Source organism: Buteo buteo, chromosome 10 (assembly GCF_964188355.1).
Source record: "Buteo buteo chromosome 10, bButBut1.hap1.1, whole genome shotgun sequence".
NCBI classification, from domain to species: domain Eukaryota; kingdom Metazoa; phylum Chordata; class Aves; order Accipitriformes; family Accipitridae; genus Buteo; species Buteo buteo.
The window spans coordinates 7,722,489-7,736,583 of record NC_134180.1 but is presented as its reverse complement, the minus strand read 5'-3'; the positions used below and the strand labels follow the sequence as shown (position 1 = coordinate 7,736,583).

The 14,095-nt window shown below is 57.6% G+C and overlaps 1 protein-coding gene across 1 annotated transcript; it reads right to left on the bottom strand.

The window, feature by feature from the left end:
- Positions 1–3,735: 3,735 nt before the first annotated feature.
- On the bottom strand, positions 3,736–4,867 carry PIGC (phosphatidylinositol glycan anchor biosynthesis class C). Its single transcript, XM_075037516.1, has one exon. It carries the CDS (start codon positions 4,749–4,751, stop codon positions 3,873–3,875), a length of 879 nt encoding a protein of 292 aa, XP_074893617.1. The 5' UTR covers positions 4,752–4,867; the 3' UTR covers positions 3,736–3,872.
- Positions 4,868–14,095: the final 9,228 nt, after the last annotated feature.

Sequence of the window (14,095 nt, the reverse complement as noted above, 5' to 3'; positions counted from 1 at the left end):
GTACAGTGATGGGCAAGGTGCTTCCCAGCACCCTGAGAAAAGGGAGAAATGGAGTCTCCTAACAGTCTCATGAACACAACTGTCTCAAGAGTAGGGATGAGGAGGGGAGCTCAGATTGGCCATATCTTTCATCTGTGGAACTCATTGCTGTCAGGTACTGAGGCAAAAAAACCTCAGCAGTGTTCAGGAACTGTGTATTTTCAGGACTACTACAGAAGCAACGGCGTTTGTACCCAGCGAGCTCTTGAGGAGGTTCTGGCCATGCTTCATCTCTCAGGTAAGAGGGAATGGGAACAGGCTGACTTTCACAAGCTGCTTTTTTTCCAGGTTGTTCAAAAATCTGTTCCACACTGGGGGAAGCTCTCACTACATTCCCTCTGGGATACAGCACGGTACCAACAGATGAACCAACAACAAATAAAAGGTGGCTGATATTTTAGTTGTATGGCCTTACCTACAGCACTGCAACCTGGAGCCGCTGCTGTCCTCTGAGCTGCCAGCTGACCTTCAGGCATTAGGCTGTAAGGCACAAACTTCTTTCTTGGGGCATTTTATGGTGTTAAACCTTTCACAGAAATCTTTACCTTCTTCTGAAGTATTTGATAAAAAATATTGTTGGAAACAGGACTCTGAACTTCACGGTTTTCTGGTAGCTATTCCTAAAATCTCTTAAGTAGAAAGACAAAGGTACTGGTCTGCTGGGAAACCTTGGCACATTCTTTAGCATCAACTCACGGGCTGACTTTTTGTGAAGAAGCTGTATAACCTTGTCGGTGCTATTTCTACCCTGCAATGGTATACATTCTGTGGCTAGATGGAGAAAGCTAAGGGTGCTGCACCAGCGGGTGGCGTTATGCATCCTAGGCTGCTTTTCAATGGATGGGTTAGGACTAAAATCCTATTTTGGTTTCCTGATCATTCATGTTGTTGCCGTTGCCTCTCACATCACAAAGCTGAGAAGAGCTTAGTGATTACTGTGGGAATTGAAGAGATACAAAGATCTTACCTTCAAAGACTAAAGCGTCACTCTTTCCAGGCTTCCCAGATCCAGTCTCCCACGTGGGGAGGGATGTGGGCCCCTGACAGCACGGTGTGGGTGGCTGACACTTGCCTTTCCCTGCTGCAGAGGCCATAGATGGAGATTCCAGACAGCACGTGTCAGCAGCTCCCCCAGGAGTAAGGCTTATCCCCAGCCAGTTTACAATTACTCGCATTTGGCCAGCTTCAAATCAAAAGAAAATGTCCCAATTGAAGTACTCGATCTCAGTGGACTTGGAAACTTAAGAGAAAGAAACTGCACTTCCTTGTAATGCAAAGTAACATTTAACTCTTTAGAGCTGGGTGATGTGACTTGGTTGCATACAAACTGAGAAGGACCTATTTCTTTGGTCTCAGTGTGTGCTTCATCAGAGAAGCCACAGACTGGTATGCTCAGGTAGCAAATGCTCAAAGGGCATCCAACTGAGCTGGGCATAGAGCTATGGCAAATTTTTGCTCTGTAGAGGATATTCTGACCTCAGGCATGAAGACATACTCATAATGGCCACTTATTCAGCATCTTAAATAACTTCAGCAGCAGAGCATGTGTCCTCAGAAAAAGGTCAGAGAAGTCCTAGGGAAACTCCACTTGGCCTTTGCGTCTCCTCCTCTCCCCCCCCGTCTCTCTCTTGCATTTTTCCCTCCTTCAAAGTCCCTTTGTACATCCAGGCCATGGACCAGGCTTTACATTTTCATCTCCCAGACTAGGGAGAGCAAGGTATCTCTGTGGGCAAGCTAAAGGGAGGGCTAAGCCTTTCCCCAGAGGATCTCTGGGCAAGGACTGAGGCTGAGGAGGAGGTGAAGAGAAGGAGCTGGGCGAAGCAGAGAGGCCTGGGGCTGTGGCAGGGATGAAACTGCCTGCAGCGGGCTGGACGGGACACATCCTGCATCCTGCCTGGAGCAGGGCGGACGGGACCTGCTGCATCAATCAAAGCCCGGGGATCTGCGTAGGTGATCCACTGGGTTCCAGCTGTGGCTGAGGTGATGGTGGCAGTCTGTGCCTGTCTCCACCTGGTGTGTCTGGGTAGTTGATGTCTGCACTTTTCCTAACCCAGAGCTGGTTTTGAGAGTCTGAATTTGCAAAGAGTATTTTGGGGGAAATATTTTTCCTTGGGAGAATGGGTGCAGCAGAAACTCTGCTTTCTTGTAGCCTCTACCGTGACAGACATTAACATCAGGCACCAGGCAGGCTAGATTTAATGTACTTTTGATGTACACTCAAGCCTTGCCCTACCGATGGATTCTGTGACAGCAGCGTTACAATGGCATTAGCCCAGCGCAAGTCAGGATGTCCCGGTCGCTGAGCAGCTTTCTGGAAAACCTCCCTGTGAAAAAAACAGTCTTCTTTCCAAAGAGCTAAAAAATGTCATCTTGACTGTGAGCATCTGGCTACTCTGTGCTCCCTGCGAGACTGGAGCACAGGCTCTAAACTTCTGCAGGTTTTAATTAAAACCAAAATGAGATGTAGTCGTCACCATGACGACAACAGCAACATTTAACACTTGGCAAGAGCTGTAACAAAGCACTGGAGGTGTTGGGGACTCCGCCGGGGGTTGCTCATTTCCGAGAAAGCCCAAGGAGCGCGCAGCAAGCGCCCGCTCACTGGGGTGAGATGCCAGCGCTCAAAGGCATGGGGTAAATCAAGCAGAAAGTTGCACTTCTGCAGCGTTGGGGTTTCCAAAAGAGAAAAATTTCCTAAAAACCCAGGTAATGTCAAATGCATCCCCACGAGGTGGGGCTGGGGCAGGCATGTGCATCCATCCCTTCCCTCCTGTGGTGCTGGCTGCGGTGGGCTCTGCTCCCTGGGGTGCCCAGAGCAGGGCCAGGCTGCCAAGGGACGGTCCCAGATGGGAGCAGGGAAAGGGGAAAGCACCACAACCGGGGAAGCCCTCCCGGCACCGGGGCTGGCTCGGCCTGGCCTGGCCTGGCCTCCAGCTGGACTTCTTTGCCGGGAGCGCCCTCTGTTGCGGTGTGTGCGGTGCCGGACAGACGGCCGCTGGACAGAAGGTGCTGGACAGGACCTTGGTGGGCCCTGCTGTTGTCGCAGCATCTCCCCAGCTGGTAGGTGCACCCACAGGGGACCGTGCTGAGCTCCGTCCCTCTGGCTTGGGGTCTGCCCCTGTGGTGAGGCCAGATCTGCCTCTGGGAGGGGGTTAGAGGCGGGGAGGAAGGCATCTTGCCTCTTTGCCCCCCCTCTCCTAAAGGATTTTGGATAGCGTGGTGTCTGGCAGTGTCGTGAGGCTATTCTGGCATCAGTGACCAGGTGTGCAGGGGTGCAGGTGAGCAGGGCTCTGCACCGCACCCGTCCCAGGTGCCCTCGTGCTCGGTCCTGCAGCACCCACCACCCTGCACCTCCACCCCACCCACCCACAGTGACCCCCACCCAGCCCCCTTCCCCTCCAGCCCTCCTGGGTAAGTGCTGTCAGTCCCCATCACGCACATCGAGGTCCCTGGGGCTGAGAACCTCCATGGGGATGTCGTGGGGCACATCTGAGGCAGATGTGTGTTTCTGTGTGGTGTTTCTCCTCGGGGGATGCATCCCACCCTGCCCCCTCCCAAACGCAGGTATGGGTCTGTGTGGCCAGAGCACGCACTGTCCCACTCGCCTGCGCCCCGAGCTGCTACACGGGCCGGCCACTCTGCGGGGTGCAGCTCCTTCCTTTGCCAAAACCAAGCGGGTTGGGTCCGGAAACAGATGCTGAGGGTAACGCAAATGTGCTCCTCGTTGCTGTGTGAGAGGCTTTATTGGGCTGGTGCCCTCCCCGCAGCGCTGTCCCCCAGCAAGGAGCTTTGCACCGCTCACAGCAGAAGGTCCCTCTCCCCCTGGGCCAGGCCTACATGAGGAACCTGGAGAGGTCCTCCTTGATTTCAGCCTCGTCCCACGGCCCGTGGATGTTGTCCTTGAGCAGCTGAAGGCGGATGAGGCAGTAAGGGCAGAGGCAGGAGATGGCGAGCAGCAACGAGGCGAAGAGCACGGCGCCCACGCTGGAGACGGTGGCCAACCCCCCCAGCGCCGCCAGCGCGAAGAGCACCGTCACCCCCACGTAGCACCGGGGCGTCCGGGCTTTCAGCTTCTTCTGCAGCATGGGCCAGAGGGCGAAGATCTGCATGGCAAAGGTGACCATGACAAAGGTGTGGAGGGAGCGAGGCAGGCGGGAGGCCAGGCACACCGAGGCGAAGATGGCCATGTTGAGGGACAGCGTGCTGGAGACGATGGCGGCGTTGGCACCGTAGTCAAAGAAGATGAGGTGGCCAAGGAGCATGAGGGCCGACATGGCGTAGATGGTGTCCGTGCTGATGGACTCCGTCAGCGTCTTCAGCACCGGCGAGAAGCCGTAGGTGAAGGCGGCGAACACCAGCGTGCTCTTTAGGTCGGCCCACCTCGTCCTCCTGCTCTCTCGCCGCCCAGCCCCGCCGTCCACGGCGTCGAAGAGGACGTAGCCGAGCAGGGAGGTGACCAGGGCCGCCCCGAAAAGCCCCTGCGGGCTCAGCATCCCCGCGTCCATGTACCACCAGGTAACGACGAAGACGCAGACGCTGCACAGCTGCTGCACCACCGCTCCCGACTGGAAGACGACGGCCCGATACCGGTACCGGCGGGCGTGCACGTTCTTCCGCAGCTCCTCCAGGAACCGCTGGTCCACGTAGTTATCGGGGAAGGGCTGCCGCTCGTACAGCACCTTCTGCCACCGCCGCCCGGGGACCGGCTCCATCTCCCCGGGCCGGGCGGAAGGCGGGGGGGGGGGGGAGGCTCCGCCGCCGTACACGCACCCGCGGCCCCGGCCCCGCCGCCTCGGCCGGGCCCCGGTGGCGGCGCAAGGGACGCCGGGGCGCTCGGGGCTGCCACCTGCCGGCGGGAGCCGCCGGCGAACGGGGCCGCTTCCCCCGGAACAGGCGGCTGGGGCGCGGGCGGGGGGGGTTGCGCCGCGGGAGGTGCGGGGGGCGGTGGGCACCGTCAGGCCTGAGACCCCCCCCCCGGGGCTGCCCTCCCTTCTCCCTGCAAGCAGGCTGTTCCTTGCAGCCAGTTTTGGGTTGTTTTTTTTTTTTTTTTTTGGGGGGGGGGTAGGGGAGACCCCAGCTCTATGTCAGGATCCTGAGTGCCACAGCCCTTATCGGGTACGCAGGCTTCTGCATGGAGGTGCTGCTGGGGGTGCCTCGCTCTGCCTGTCTGTCCGTCCGTCCCCCAAAATAGCAGGGCTGGCAGCTGCAGGAGGTACCGCCGGGAAGGAGGGATGCTCCCTGCTGCCGGCTGGGCTGGTCCTGCCACGGCCCCCACACCGGCTGTGCCCACGTGTCGTGGCAAAGGGCTGCTGGGGGACCCTCCTGCACCCCAGCGTGCCATCCTGAAGAGGCCGTCAAGAAGGGCACAGCTCGTCGGTCTCTGCTTGGACATACCCATGTACATCCAGCTTCACGGCTCGGCAAGTGACCCCAGCTTGTGTCATGAGCCCCACTCCCTGTCCCGGCCCAGAGAAGCACCTGCTTTTCTGGCCAAACCAGGCTCCAGCACCCGCGTCAGGGAATGTGGATGTGATGCTGTGAGCACGGGTCACCTTCCCCCTGCAGCTCCTGGGTCCTTGCAGCTCGGTCCTGCCCCGCTCCCCGAACCTGCCGGCACCCTCGAGAAGCGGAGCGGGAGGAGGAAAGGGAGAAGCTGCTGGCTGAGCAGGGGCCGAGAGGTGCGGCTCTGCAAGGACACCCATCTCCTGCACTACCCATCCCCTCGCCAAAGGGACTGAGCTAGCGTGCAGCAAGGGGAACAGGGAACAAAAAGGGACGAGCGAAGGTTTTGCAGAGACAGGAGGCGTTTTCCTTAAGTGTGTGTTTGTCTGTGCTCAGGTCAGAGCCTTCCCAGCCCCAGAGAGGTGTTTGCTGCGGAGGAGCTGCTTACTTTGGCCTCTCCCGAGAGGCCTCAGCCCGGGGTAGAGCAGCCCCGAACACTGCCCTGTTTGTGCTTCAGGAAGGGGCGTTTGTGGCCGTCCTGTCACAGTGGGAGCAGGCGAAAGAGCTGACGGTTGTTCCCCCCCCAGCCCTCACATGTTTCCCTTCACACAGGCCAGAGCCAGCCAGCGCCGGCCACAGGGGAGTCTCCAAGCAGGACCCCACCTCGTCCAGATACGTGCAGAGCAGCAGGTAACCCCCACACTGCTGGTGTGCCGTCGGGGGGGGCCTCGGGCTGAGCCAACCCACAGTGACATCTAAAAAGTGCCACCTCCCAGCTCCATATCATTGCACTTGCTCCGCAGGGTAGGACTGGCTGCTCATCCCGTGCAGGTACCCCATGCCAAGGGGTGAAGCCAGCAGCCGCCAAGCCAGGATGGAGCTGGACTCAGTTTTAGCTGCCCTACCTAAAAGCCCCCCCATCCCCGCACTTTGCACGGAGCCATGCGTGTGCCTCCGTGCGCACAAGCCGGTGCCCACAGGGACGGGGAGTGCTGCCAGCTCCCACGATTGCTGGCATTGCCTTGAAGCCCAAGGCCTGGGAACTCGAGATTTGGAACGAAATGTCACTCTCCCAAAGTCGCAGAGTAAAGCTGGGGCGTGCAAGAGAAAAGCTTGGAGGCAGCGCGCCCCTCCTGCTCCCCTGAGAAGTGCCACGGCCACCGTGGTGGAGGGATGCCACCTCCCACGGGCACGGGCAGGGCAACGCTGTGCTCTTGCTGCAGCCAGGTTATGGCAGGTTTGGTTTGACTTGTCCCTGGGCTCTTGTGCATGACCGTGATGCTCTGGGGACTGGAACAGTGGGCTGGGGCATGATGCTGCCTCAATGTCGTCAGGTCCGTCTGGAAACCCTGGTGGAGGGGGGAGAGTAGAGGTGAGGGGTGCTTCTTGTGCCCCTTGAAATCTCCTCTGCTGTGGACCACCAAAGTCCCCCTCAGAGGCAGGGAGAGGTGGGAGACTGCTGCTGGTTGGTGACTCGCAGCATCCCTGAGCCATGCTGGGCGATGCCAGCCATGGTGCTGGCAAAACAAAGCCCCTCTGGGAGATGCCAGCACCGCAGCTGTAGCCCCCCACGGGGTGCCCAGCCACCAGACAAGGGGATCACCCCGGCGCTGGCTCCGCACCCTTAGCAGCACTGACCCCAGTGCCGAGACCCACGGGGCCTGGCACCCACTCGGTGCTTGGGAGACCCCAAAGGGCTCCGGCTCGAAGCAGCTGCCGCTGCTGCGCTGGCACTGCGTCCCCGCAGGAGGGGACAGTGTTTGCTCTGCCACCGTGTGAACGTACTGCCCACAGTCCAAAGGGCAGCTCGGCCCCGCCGGGGGTGGCCCAGACTTTGCCTGCAGGGGAATGACTCACCTGCCTGCACAACAGTCCTAGCGGGACCTACCATGGGACCCGCCACGTCACCGTCACCATCCGAGGGGAACGCGTGGCGTGGAGTCACCCCTCAGCCCTCCTGGGGCTACGTGGCCAGTGGGGCTCTCTTGGTGGGGACAAGCAGTCGCTAAGGTCAAGGCTGCAAAAGCTCTTTCTGAGCATCTTAATTCCTGCTCTGGATTCCATGCAAGAAGACCTCCCTCAAATCACGATTAGTGTCCCCAAGTGCCACGGACCTCTGGAGAGGCTGTAAGGTGGTGAGAGCTTTGAGACCCTCTGCTGAAATGCAGGAATGAGGAGCTGGATGTCACAACGCTACAAACTCTGTGTATGTTGAGGACCTGTTGGCTTGGCTGTCCCCTGCCCTTTGCAAAGGGATCCCACTGTGGCTTTGTTTAGTGTCTGCCGGGCTCCGAATGTTTGAATACACTGCTAAAGCTGTTTGGAAGGAAGGCTGGAAAAGGTGACAGGCTGGGACTGAAATAGGTGTGTCTGACCTAGACCTCCACTGGAGATTCTTGAATATCAAAGTATTGAGGGCACTGCACCCCCCACCTCCGGCTTGGGGCTGCCTCCAGGTGTGTCTGCTTCTCCTCAGGGTGGGACCATCACTTGTGCCCCAGAGAAGCAGGCTTTGAAATAACTAAACAGCACACCCTGCTTAGGGTTTGAGCTTGCCTGAGGCTGCACGCGTGAGGGCGGATCCTGCACCTCTCCATGTCCCTGGATTGGGGCTCTTCCCCTGCATCCCACCCGCGTCGCCCCTTGGGGGATAGGGCTGTCCCAGCTGCAAGTCCGCAATGGTGCCAGCAGCTTTGCAGGCTGCCTTGCGGCGTGGGCTTCGTCCTTCTTGCCATCCCCCTGCAGCGAGCGGTGCCTGCAAGGGTTGTGCTGCGTGTCCCGGGTCGCTGCGGCGGAGGTGGGTCCCTCCATGGGCCTGGGGCAGTGGCACGGACGGGGCTGCCTGCGAGCGCAGCTATGGACGCTTGGGCTTTGTTTCTCCGCCAAGCGATCCCCCAGCCCTCCCCTTTGACCCCGGAGCCAAAGCCTCCCTCCACAGGAATGTTTTTCGGGGGGAGGTTGGCGCAGCTCCAGCTGCTGAATTTTTCCATGCCCAGAGACTGTCTCCTGCCTCAAATGGCCCCATAACACGGGCTGCGTCTGCTCGCCTGCAATCACCTATTTAAGGATTTTTTGGCTCCAGTCCCCAGCAACGAGTGGGATGACACCAGCTCAGTGCCTTGCAGCTGGGCTGAGCCCCGTGGGGGGACACTGGGGTACACGGGGCTGGTTGCCCTGGGGTCCCCCCCAGTGGTATGCCCAGGCATGGGGGAGTTTGGTGCTGCTCCAGCTCTCCCAAGCATCTCCCTTCCTGTGTGCAGGTCAGATTTCCTGGATCTAGCTCCGCATCCCGGTCCCAGGGGGACTTGGGCCACTGGCAGCACGTGAGCCAGCAGTGGAATCCCCTGCGCAGAGATGCCCTTGCCGTGGGCAGCCCGTGCCACCGAGGGATGCTCCTGGGCCCCCTCAGGCACAGCTCCTGCCCACCCAGCTGAAGCTGCCCAGGCGTCCGAGCCCTCCTGCCCTCTGCAGCATCTTCCACCACCCAGGAAACCTCCCTGCAAGCTCAGGTGATGGATGCTCTGTCCCATACAGGCTCAGCGGAGGCCCCACCGTCCGTGTCGCCATGTGTCGCAGTGCTGGTGGTGCAGCCAGGGCAGGGAGCGTGCCACGATCCCCGTGGGTCTCCGTCCTGAGGCCGGACAGTGTGGGAGCACCAGGAGCTCCTGGTGGGGACGTCACCGGTTTCCGTGTCAGAATTCTTTGTCCCAGGCAGGTCACTTCCAGAGCACAACCTGCCCTATGGAGAGGAGCCTGCCCCAGGGCACAAACCGGGACCTTGCTGGAAACTGCATGAAGGTATTCCCGGGTGAACGGCTCCTGCCCAGGACAGAGAGGACCTAAATGGTGGTGAGTTGCTGTTTTCCTTTGTGGCAGCATCCTAGGGGCATGGGGGACAGGCTGGGCAAGACGTGGAGTCTTATAGGGGGGCACAAGCGTGGTGGGAAGGGAGGCAGAGCAGCCAGGGAAGGGGGAAACTAGTACCCTCCCAGGCAATGAGCTGGAGATGAGGAGGTACCCAGGCTGCTGGAGAAACCCAGTGATGCTGCTCAGGGCTGGGGAGAGCAGTCCAGGAAATTGGGATCAGGTCTGAGGAGCCCAGGCTGGATCAGCATCTGCCAGGGTGAGGTTTGGGATTTGCTGACCCTGCTGCAGGGGGAGAAGGATGGGAAAGCTGCTGTGGAGCTGTGTTGAGGAGCTGGGGCAGGAGAGATGCAATGTGGAAAGGCACATGCTTGCAGGGACATGACCTCTGGAAGACACAGTCTCTGGGTCGGCTGCGAAACTGAGCTCCCTCGGTCCTGGCATTCCCCAGCGGTCAGCACGGATCGGTGAACCCCTGTGGCAAAACACCCTCCCCACCGCCCACGCTGGGCTCCAGGGAGAGGGACAAGCCAGCCCAGCTCCAGGGCAGTGGGTCAGTAGGGTCCCATTTTGTAGGGGAACTCCGTGAAGGTCAAGATGTCACCTAGTGAAGATGTTTTTGGTTTTTTAATCTGCTTAAAAAAAAAAAAAACAAAAACAAAACTAGGAAACTGCATCCAAAAATGAAGTCAATGATGTGCTTTGCCACCTGCAGGGTGCTCCAGGGTGGGATGAGTCTGAACTTCAGCTCTCCAGGTAAGCTCAGCTCAACCCTCAGCCATACGTGGCACGTCCCTAATGCAGAGACATAGGCAGGAAACCAGACCTTGGGGGTGAAAAATTAAAACCTGCCTTTGGGACCTGAGCGTGGGTTGTCATGGAAGGTGAAAAATGTCTGAGATTCAAGATTTGGGAGTGAGGAGGGTCTTATTGTTCACATGGGTGCCCCCGATACCTGGCAGAGCATGGCTGGGGCTCCAGAACAAAGCTTTGCCGAGTGGTTTCTGACTCCGTTTGTTTAGCACCGAATTTGAAGCGTGGGGATGGGATGTGAAGTGCTGATCCAGCCCTGCCACAGTTAGTGAAAACGCATCAAGAGCTGCAGGTGGCAAAACACTGAAAAAAACAACTCCCCGGAGGGCAAAAGCAATGTACCATTGGGGAGAGCTGGTTACTAGGGTGGTGGTTGCTGGAACCACATGCCAGCTCTCCAGTGCCAGCTCTCCATCGTGCCAAGCCTCATCCGGCAGCCACTTCCCTCCCCTTGCAGCTTTGGGATGCGGAGCGAGAGGCACGAAGGGACCCGCTGTTTCATAACGAGGTTTTTACCATCTGCCCAGGGGCTATGTTTGTTCTGTAGCTGTGCAGGTGCAAAGCAAGCCAGAAATAGACGGAGAAGGGGACACTAGATGAAAAGGCGCATGCGAACAGGCCAGCTGGGAAAAAATGTGGCATATACAGATCAAAAGAGGTTGTAAATCACTGCTTTGGCTTGGTGCACTGCAAAAGGATTCTCCTCCGTGCTCACCCTCCCACTTGACTAGTAAAGAAGCATTTGTTCAAACACAGCATGGCCTCAGCCTGGAAACACAGCAGTTTCGGAGGAGATATTTGCCCCAGGAGCCCCTCGTGCCCACTTCCCAAGAACATCTACCTGAAGCCTCCAAGCAGGAGCCCGTGCTCTTGGGAAGAGTGGTGCGATGTCAGGGGCTGACATGTGTTTTACACATGCAGTGCTTCTCCCTGTAATACAAGCTCATCCTCCCCCAAAACACAGGGAGGAGGGTCCCCTGGTCCTGGTCCTGCAGGACGTGCATGTTCCCCTGCAAGCACGTGAGTCCCCGAGGAGTGACAGACACTCCCCGCTACAGGCCACCCCCTCACCCGCCTCCCTGTTTTCAAATATCTGCCACGGAGGGGATGGAGCCAGGTGGGAATTTAGTTTATTTTAGTACTCGGCAAAAGGGGAAGGGAAGCAGCTGAGCCCATGGCGTTCCCCATGTGTGCCCAGCCAGCCCTTCTCGTCTCTCACCCCTACTGCTTGCATGTGGCGGAGATGCTGCTGCTCCCGCGCAGGCTGTGCCACCCTGCCCGGCACGCTCCCGGCACGCTCCCGGCACTGCCGCCCCAGGGCCCCAACTGCCCTCCTAGCCCAAGGCTGTGTATGGGGGGCTTGGTTTTGTGTTGAGAAAGCCACGGATATGCCGTCCTGCCAGATCACGCACCTGCGATGTTGCCCACTTCGGTCTCTATTTGCATGGAGCCATGGAGGAAACCCGGCACCATGTTGCACTGGGGGTTTTCCTGGCCCCTCCGCTCACCCTTGGTGCTTATGGGCAGCTTCAGCCCATGCTATTCTCCCAGAAATAAAGCCCCCAGAAAAGCTTTACACTTCCATCACAAAGTTTTGCCATTTCTGTAGCAAGATTTGCTTTTCCTTTTCCCAGGGGGGCTCAGCTGGCAGCTGCCAGGGAAGCACTGGGGGACCAGTAGGCACCCACCGCAGCGGTTCACCCCACTGGAAGCCCCGGTCCCAAACTACATCATGCGACCAAGAGTTAATTTTGATTCTCTGTGTCTCAGTTGCCGGCAGCCTTTGGACTTTCCCCGCTCCATCAGCCCCTCCCAAAGGGCAAGAGCAGCTCCTCAGCTGCCGACTGCGTTGTCTTCTCCATCTGGCAGTGGGCAGTGGCTTCTGCACCGGTGGCACGGCATCGAGCCGAGATGCTGCTGAGGGTCACACCTTGAATGCCTGCCAGCCAGGCTAGGAGAAGTTGGGCCCCTTCTCCTTGAAGCCGTTTTCCATCCGTTCCCAAGCATCAGCTGTAGGAAATGATGTTTTCTGTTGTGCAGGGGCTCTGTGGTCCCGAAACGGGGCCAGGAGATGCGGCAGCTTCCTGCTGCACCCTGCCTGGGCATCCCCGCTGGAGCAGTAATTTTGTCTCCTATTTCTAGGCAAAGTTAAAATTGAAACGAAGCCACAGGAAATGAGCAAACCAAATACAAATGTTTTCAAAAGTGGAATTCCCATTTCAATTAATTTTCTTAATCTTATTTAAAGTTTTGATTTTCAGCTTTTGAGCCACTAAAGAGGGGGCTCGGAGCCAGGCGGAGGAAATCTCTCTCTGGACCCAGCTGTGCCCCCTGAGAGCCATGCGAGGGGTCTGAGCCTGCCACAGGTGGTCCCGGCCACGGCTCCATCACTGCTTTTGGGAGCCATGGGACTGTGCCACTGTCTACCCATGCCAGATTTTAGGGCTCTTTCAGGCAGGATTGGGGCTGGCTGGCTGGAGATCAGAGCAGTCGCTCTCCTACACCAGGTCACACAGACCTGCCAAGTGTCACTGCGTGCCATCGTCCCTGCCTGCCGAGAGGCGATCTGCCTGCCGCTCCTCGGTGCCGTCGCACACCGCTGCGCCAGCCCACACCCACCCACGCTGGCCTACATTAAGTAAACCTAACAAGGCTTTGTGCAGAGCAAGCATTTTGGTGACCCGGCCTGTGAGTATCTGCAGTTTGATCGGTCGGTCGCTGTGACCGCAGTCACAGCCCAGCAGCCCCGGCATGGCATTGTCTGGGTTTTAACTGATGCAAAGGAGAGGCGCAGGAGAGGGAATCAGTGTCTGCGCTGGGGGATATCTGGGACATGCGTTGGGGACCGCAGACACATGGCCCTGCCTGCAGGACTGGCACGGCAGAGGCATGACAGGAGCAGAATCACTGGTGCAAACTCCACCGACGGTCTCTGCTGCCTCAGCCCTGGGGTGAAACCTTGCAGAAACCCTCCCCAAAAAGCCCATATCTTGGAGACAGTTTATTGAGTGATGAAAGAGCAATTATCAGCTCAGCTGGAGGCAGTGTTGCTCCTGTTTGATTTTGCAAGGAAAATTATTACACTCCCCCCCCCCCCTTTTTTTTTTGCACAGCTTGTTTCCCTTCGGTGTGAATCGCAGAAGAAATAAAAGAAATTCAGGATTTTTAAAAAGTTTTACACTGGTTTGCTGGATTCTCTCCTGCAAGTGGTTAACGGTTCATCTAAAGTCAGAGGAAGCTCTCTGAAGCAATCTTGCAATTTACAGCTTTTCCTTGCTAAATAAGAAACGGTCAGGAAATTAAACAGGAAATTGTGTCTGGAAGGGAGAAAAGTTGCGTTGTCAGAACCTGCTTACAAAAGATTTACTTTATTTTAACCAGTAAAGAGCCAAGATCAATAGTCAGAAGAGGAAGGAGTTTGTGTGAATTAAATCACACATTTAAAAAAAAACACTTGGGAAAACAAGAAGCCTTTGTAAAGAGTAGATAGGGATGAATGGGAGAGAAGGCTTACCATCTGCAGCAACCAAATGCTGGAAAGTGCTGCAAGAACGAAGGCCCAGGGTGTAACCCAAGATCAGGTGTCTCTCCAGAAGTCAAATACTGCTCCATGGCCTCAGTCCCCAAATCTCTGGGAGATACTCTACAACACCCCGAGGTCCATTTGAGTGTTTGAGTGCAATGGACAAGCATTGCCCCCTCGCTGTGCAGGGTTTGCAGGTAAAACAGCAGCACCTTTTCTTTCCTCCCACTCAGAAACTCTGCATCAATGTGCCCCTTGGGTGGTCACCTCCAGCTCTCCCTGCCCGGGGTGCCAAGCACCACGACCCAGCCTCACAGTCTTCTGTGCCTGCACATCAACACTGCAGACATGGAGAGCTCTCCCCACCCAGGGGATGCAGGTACGTCCACCATCGGGTGACGTGGTGGCTCGAAT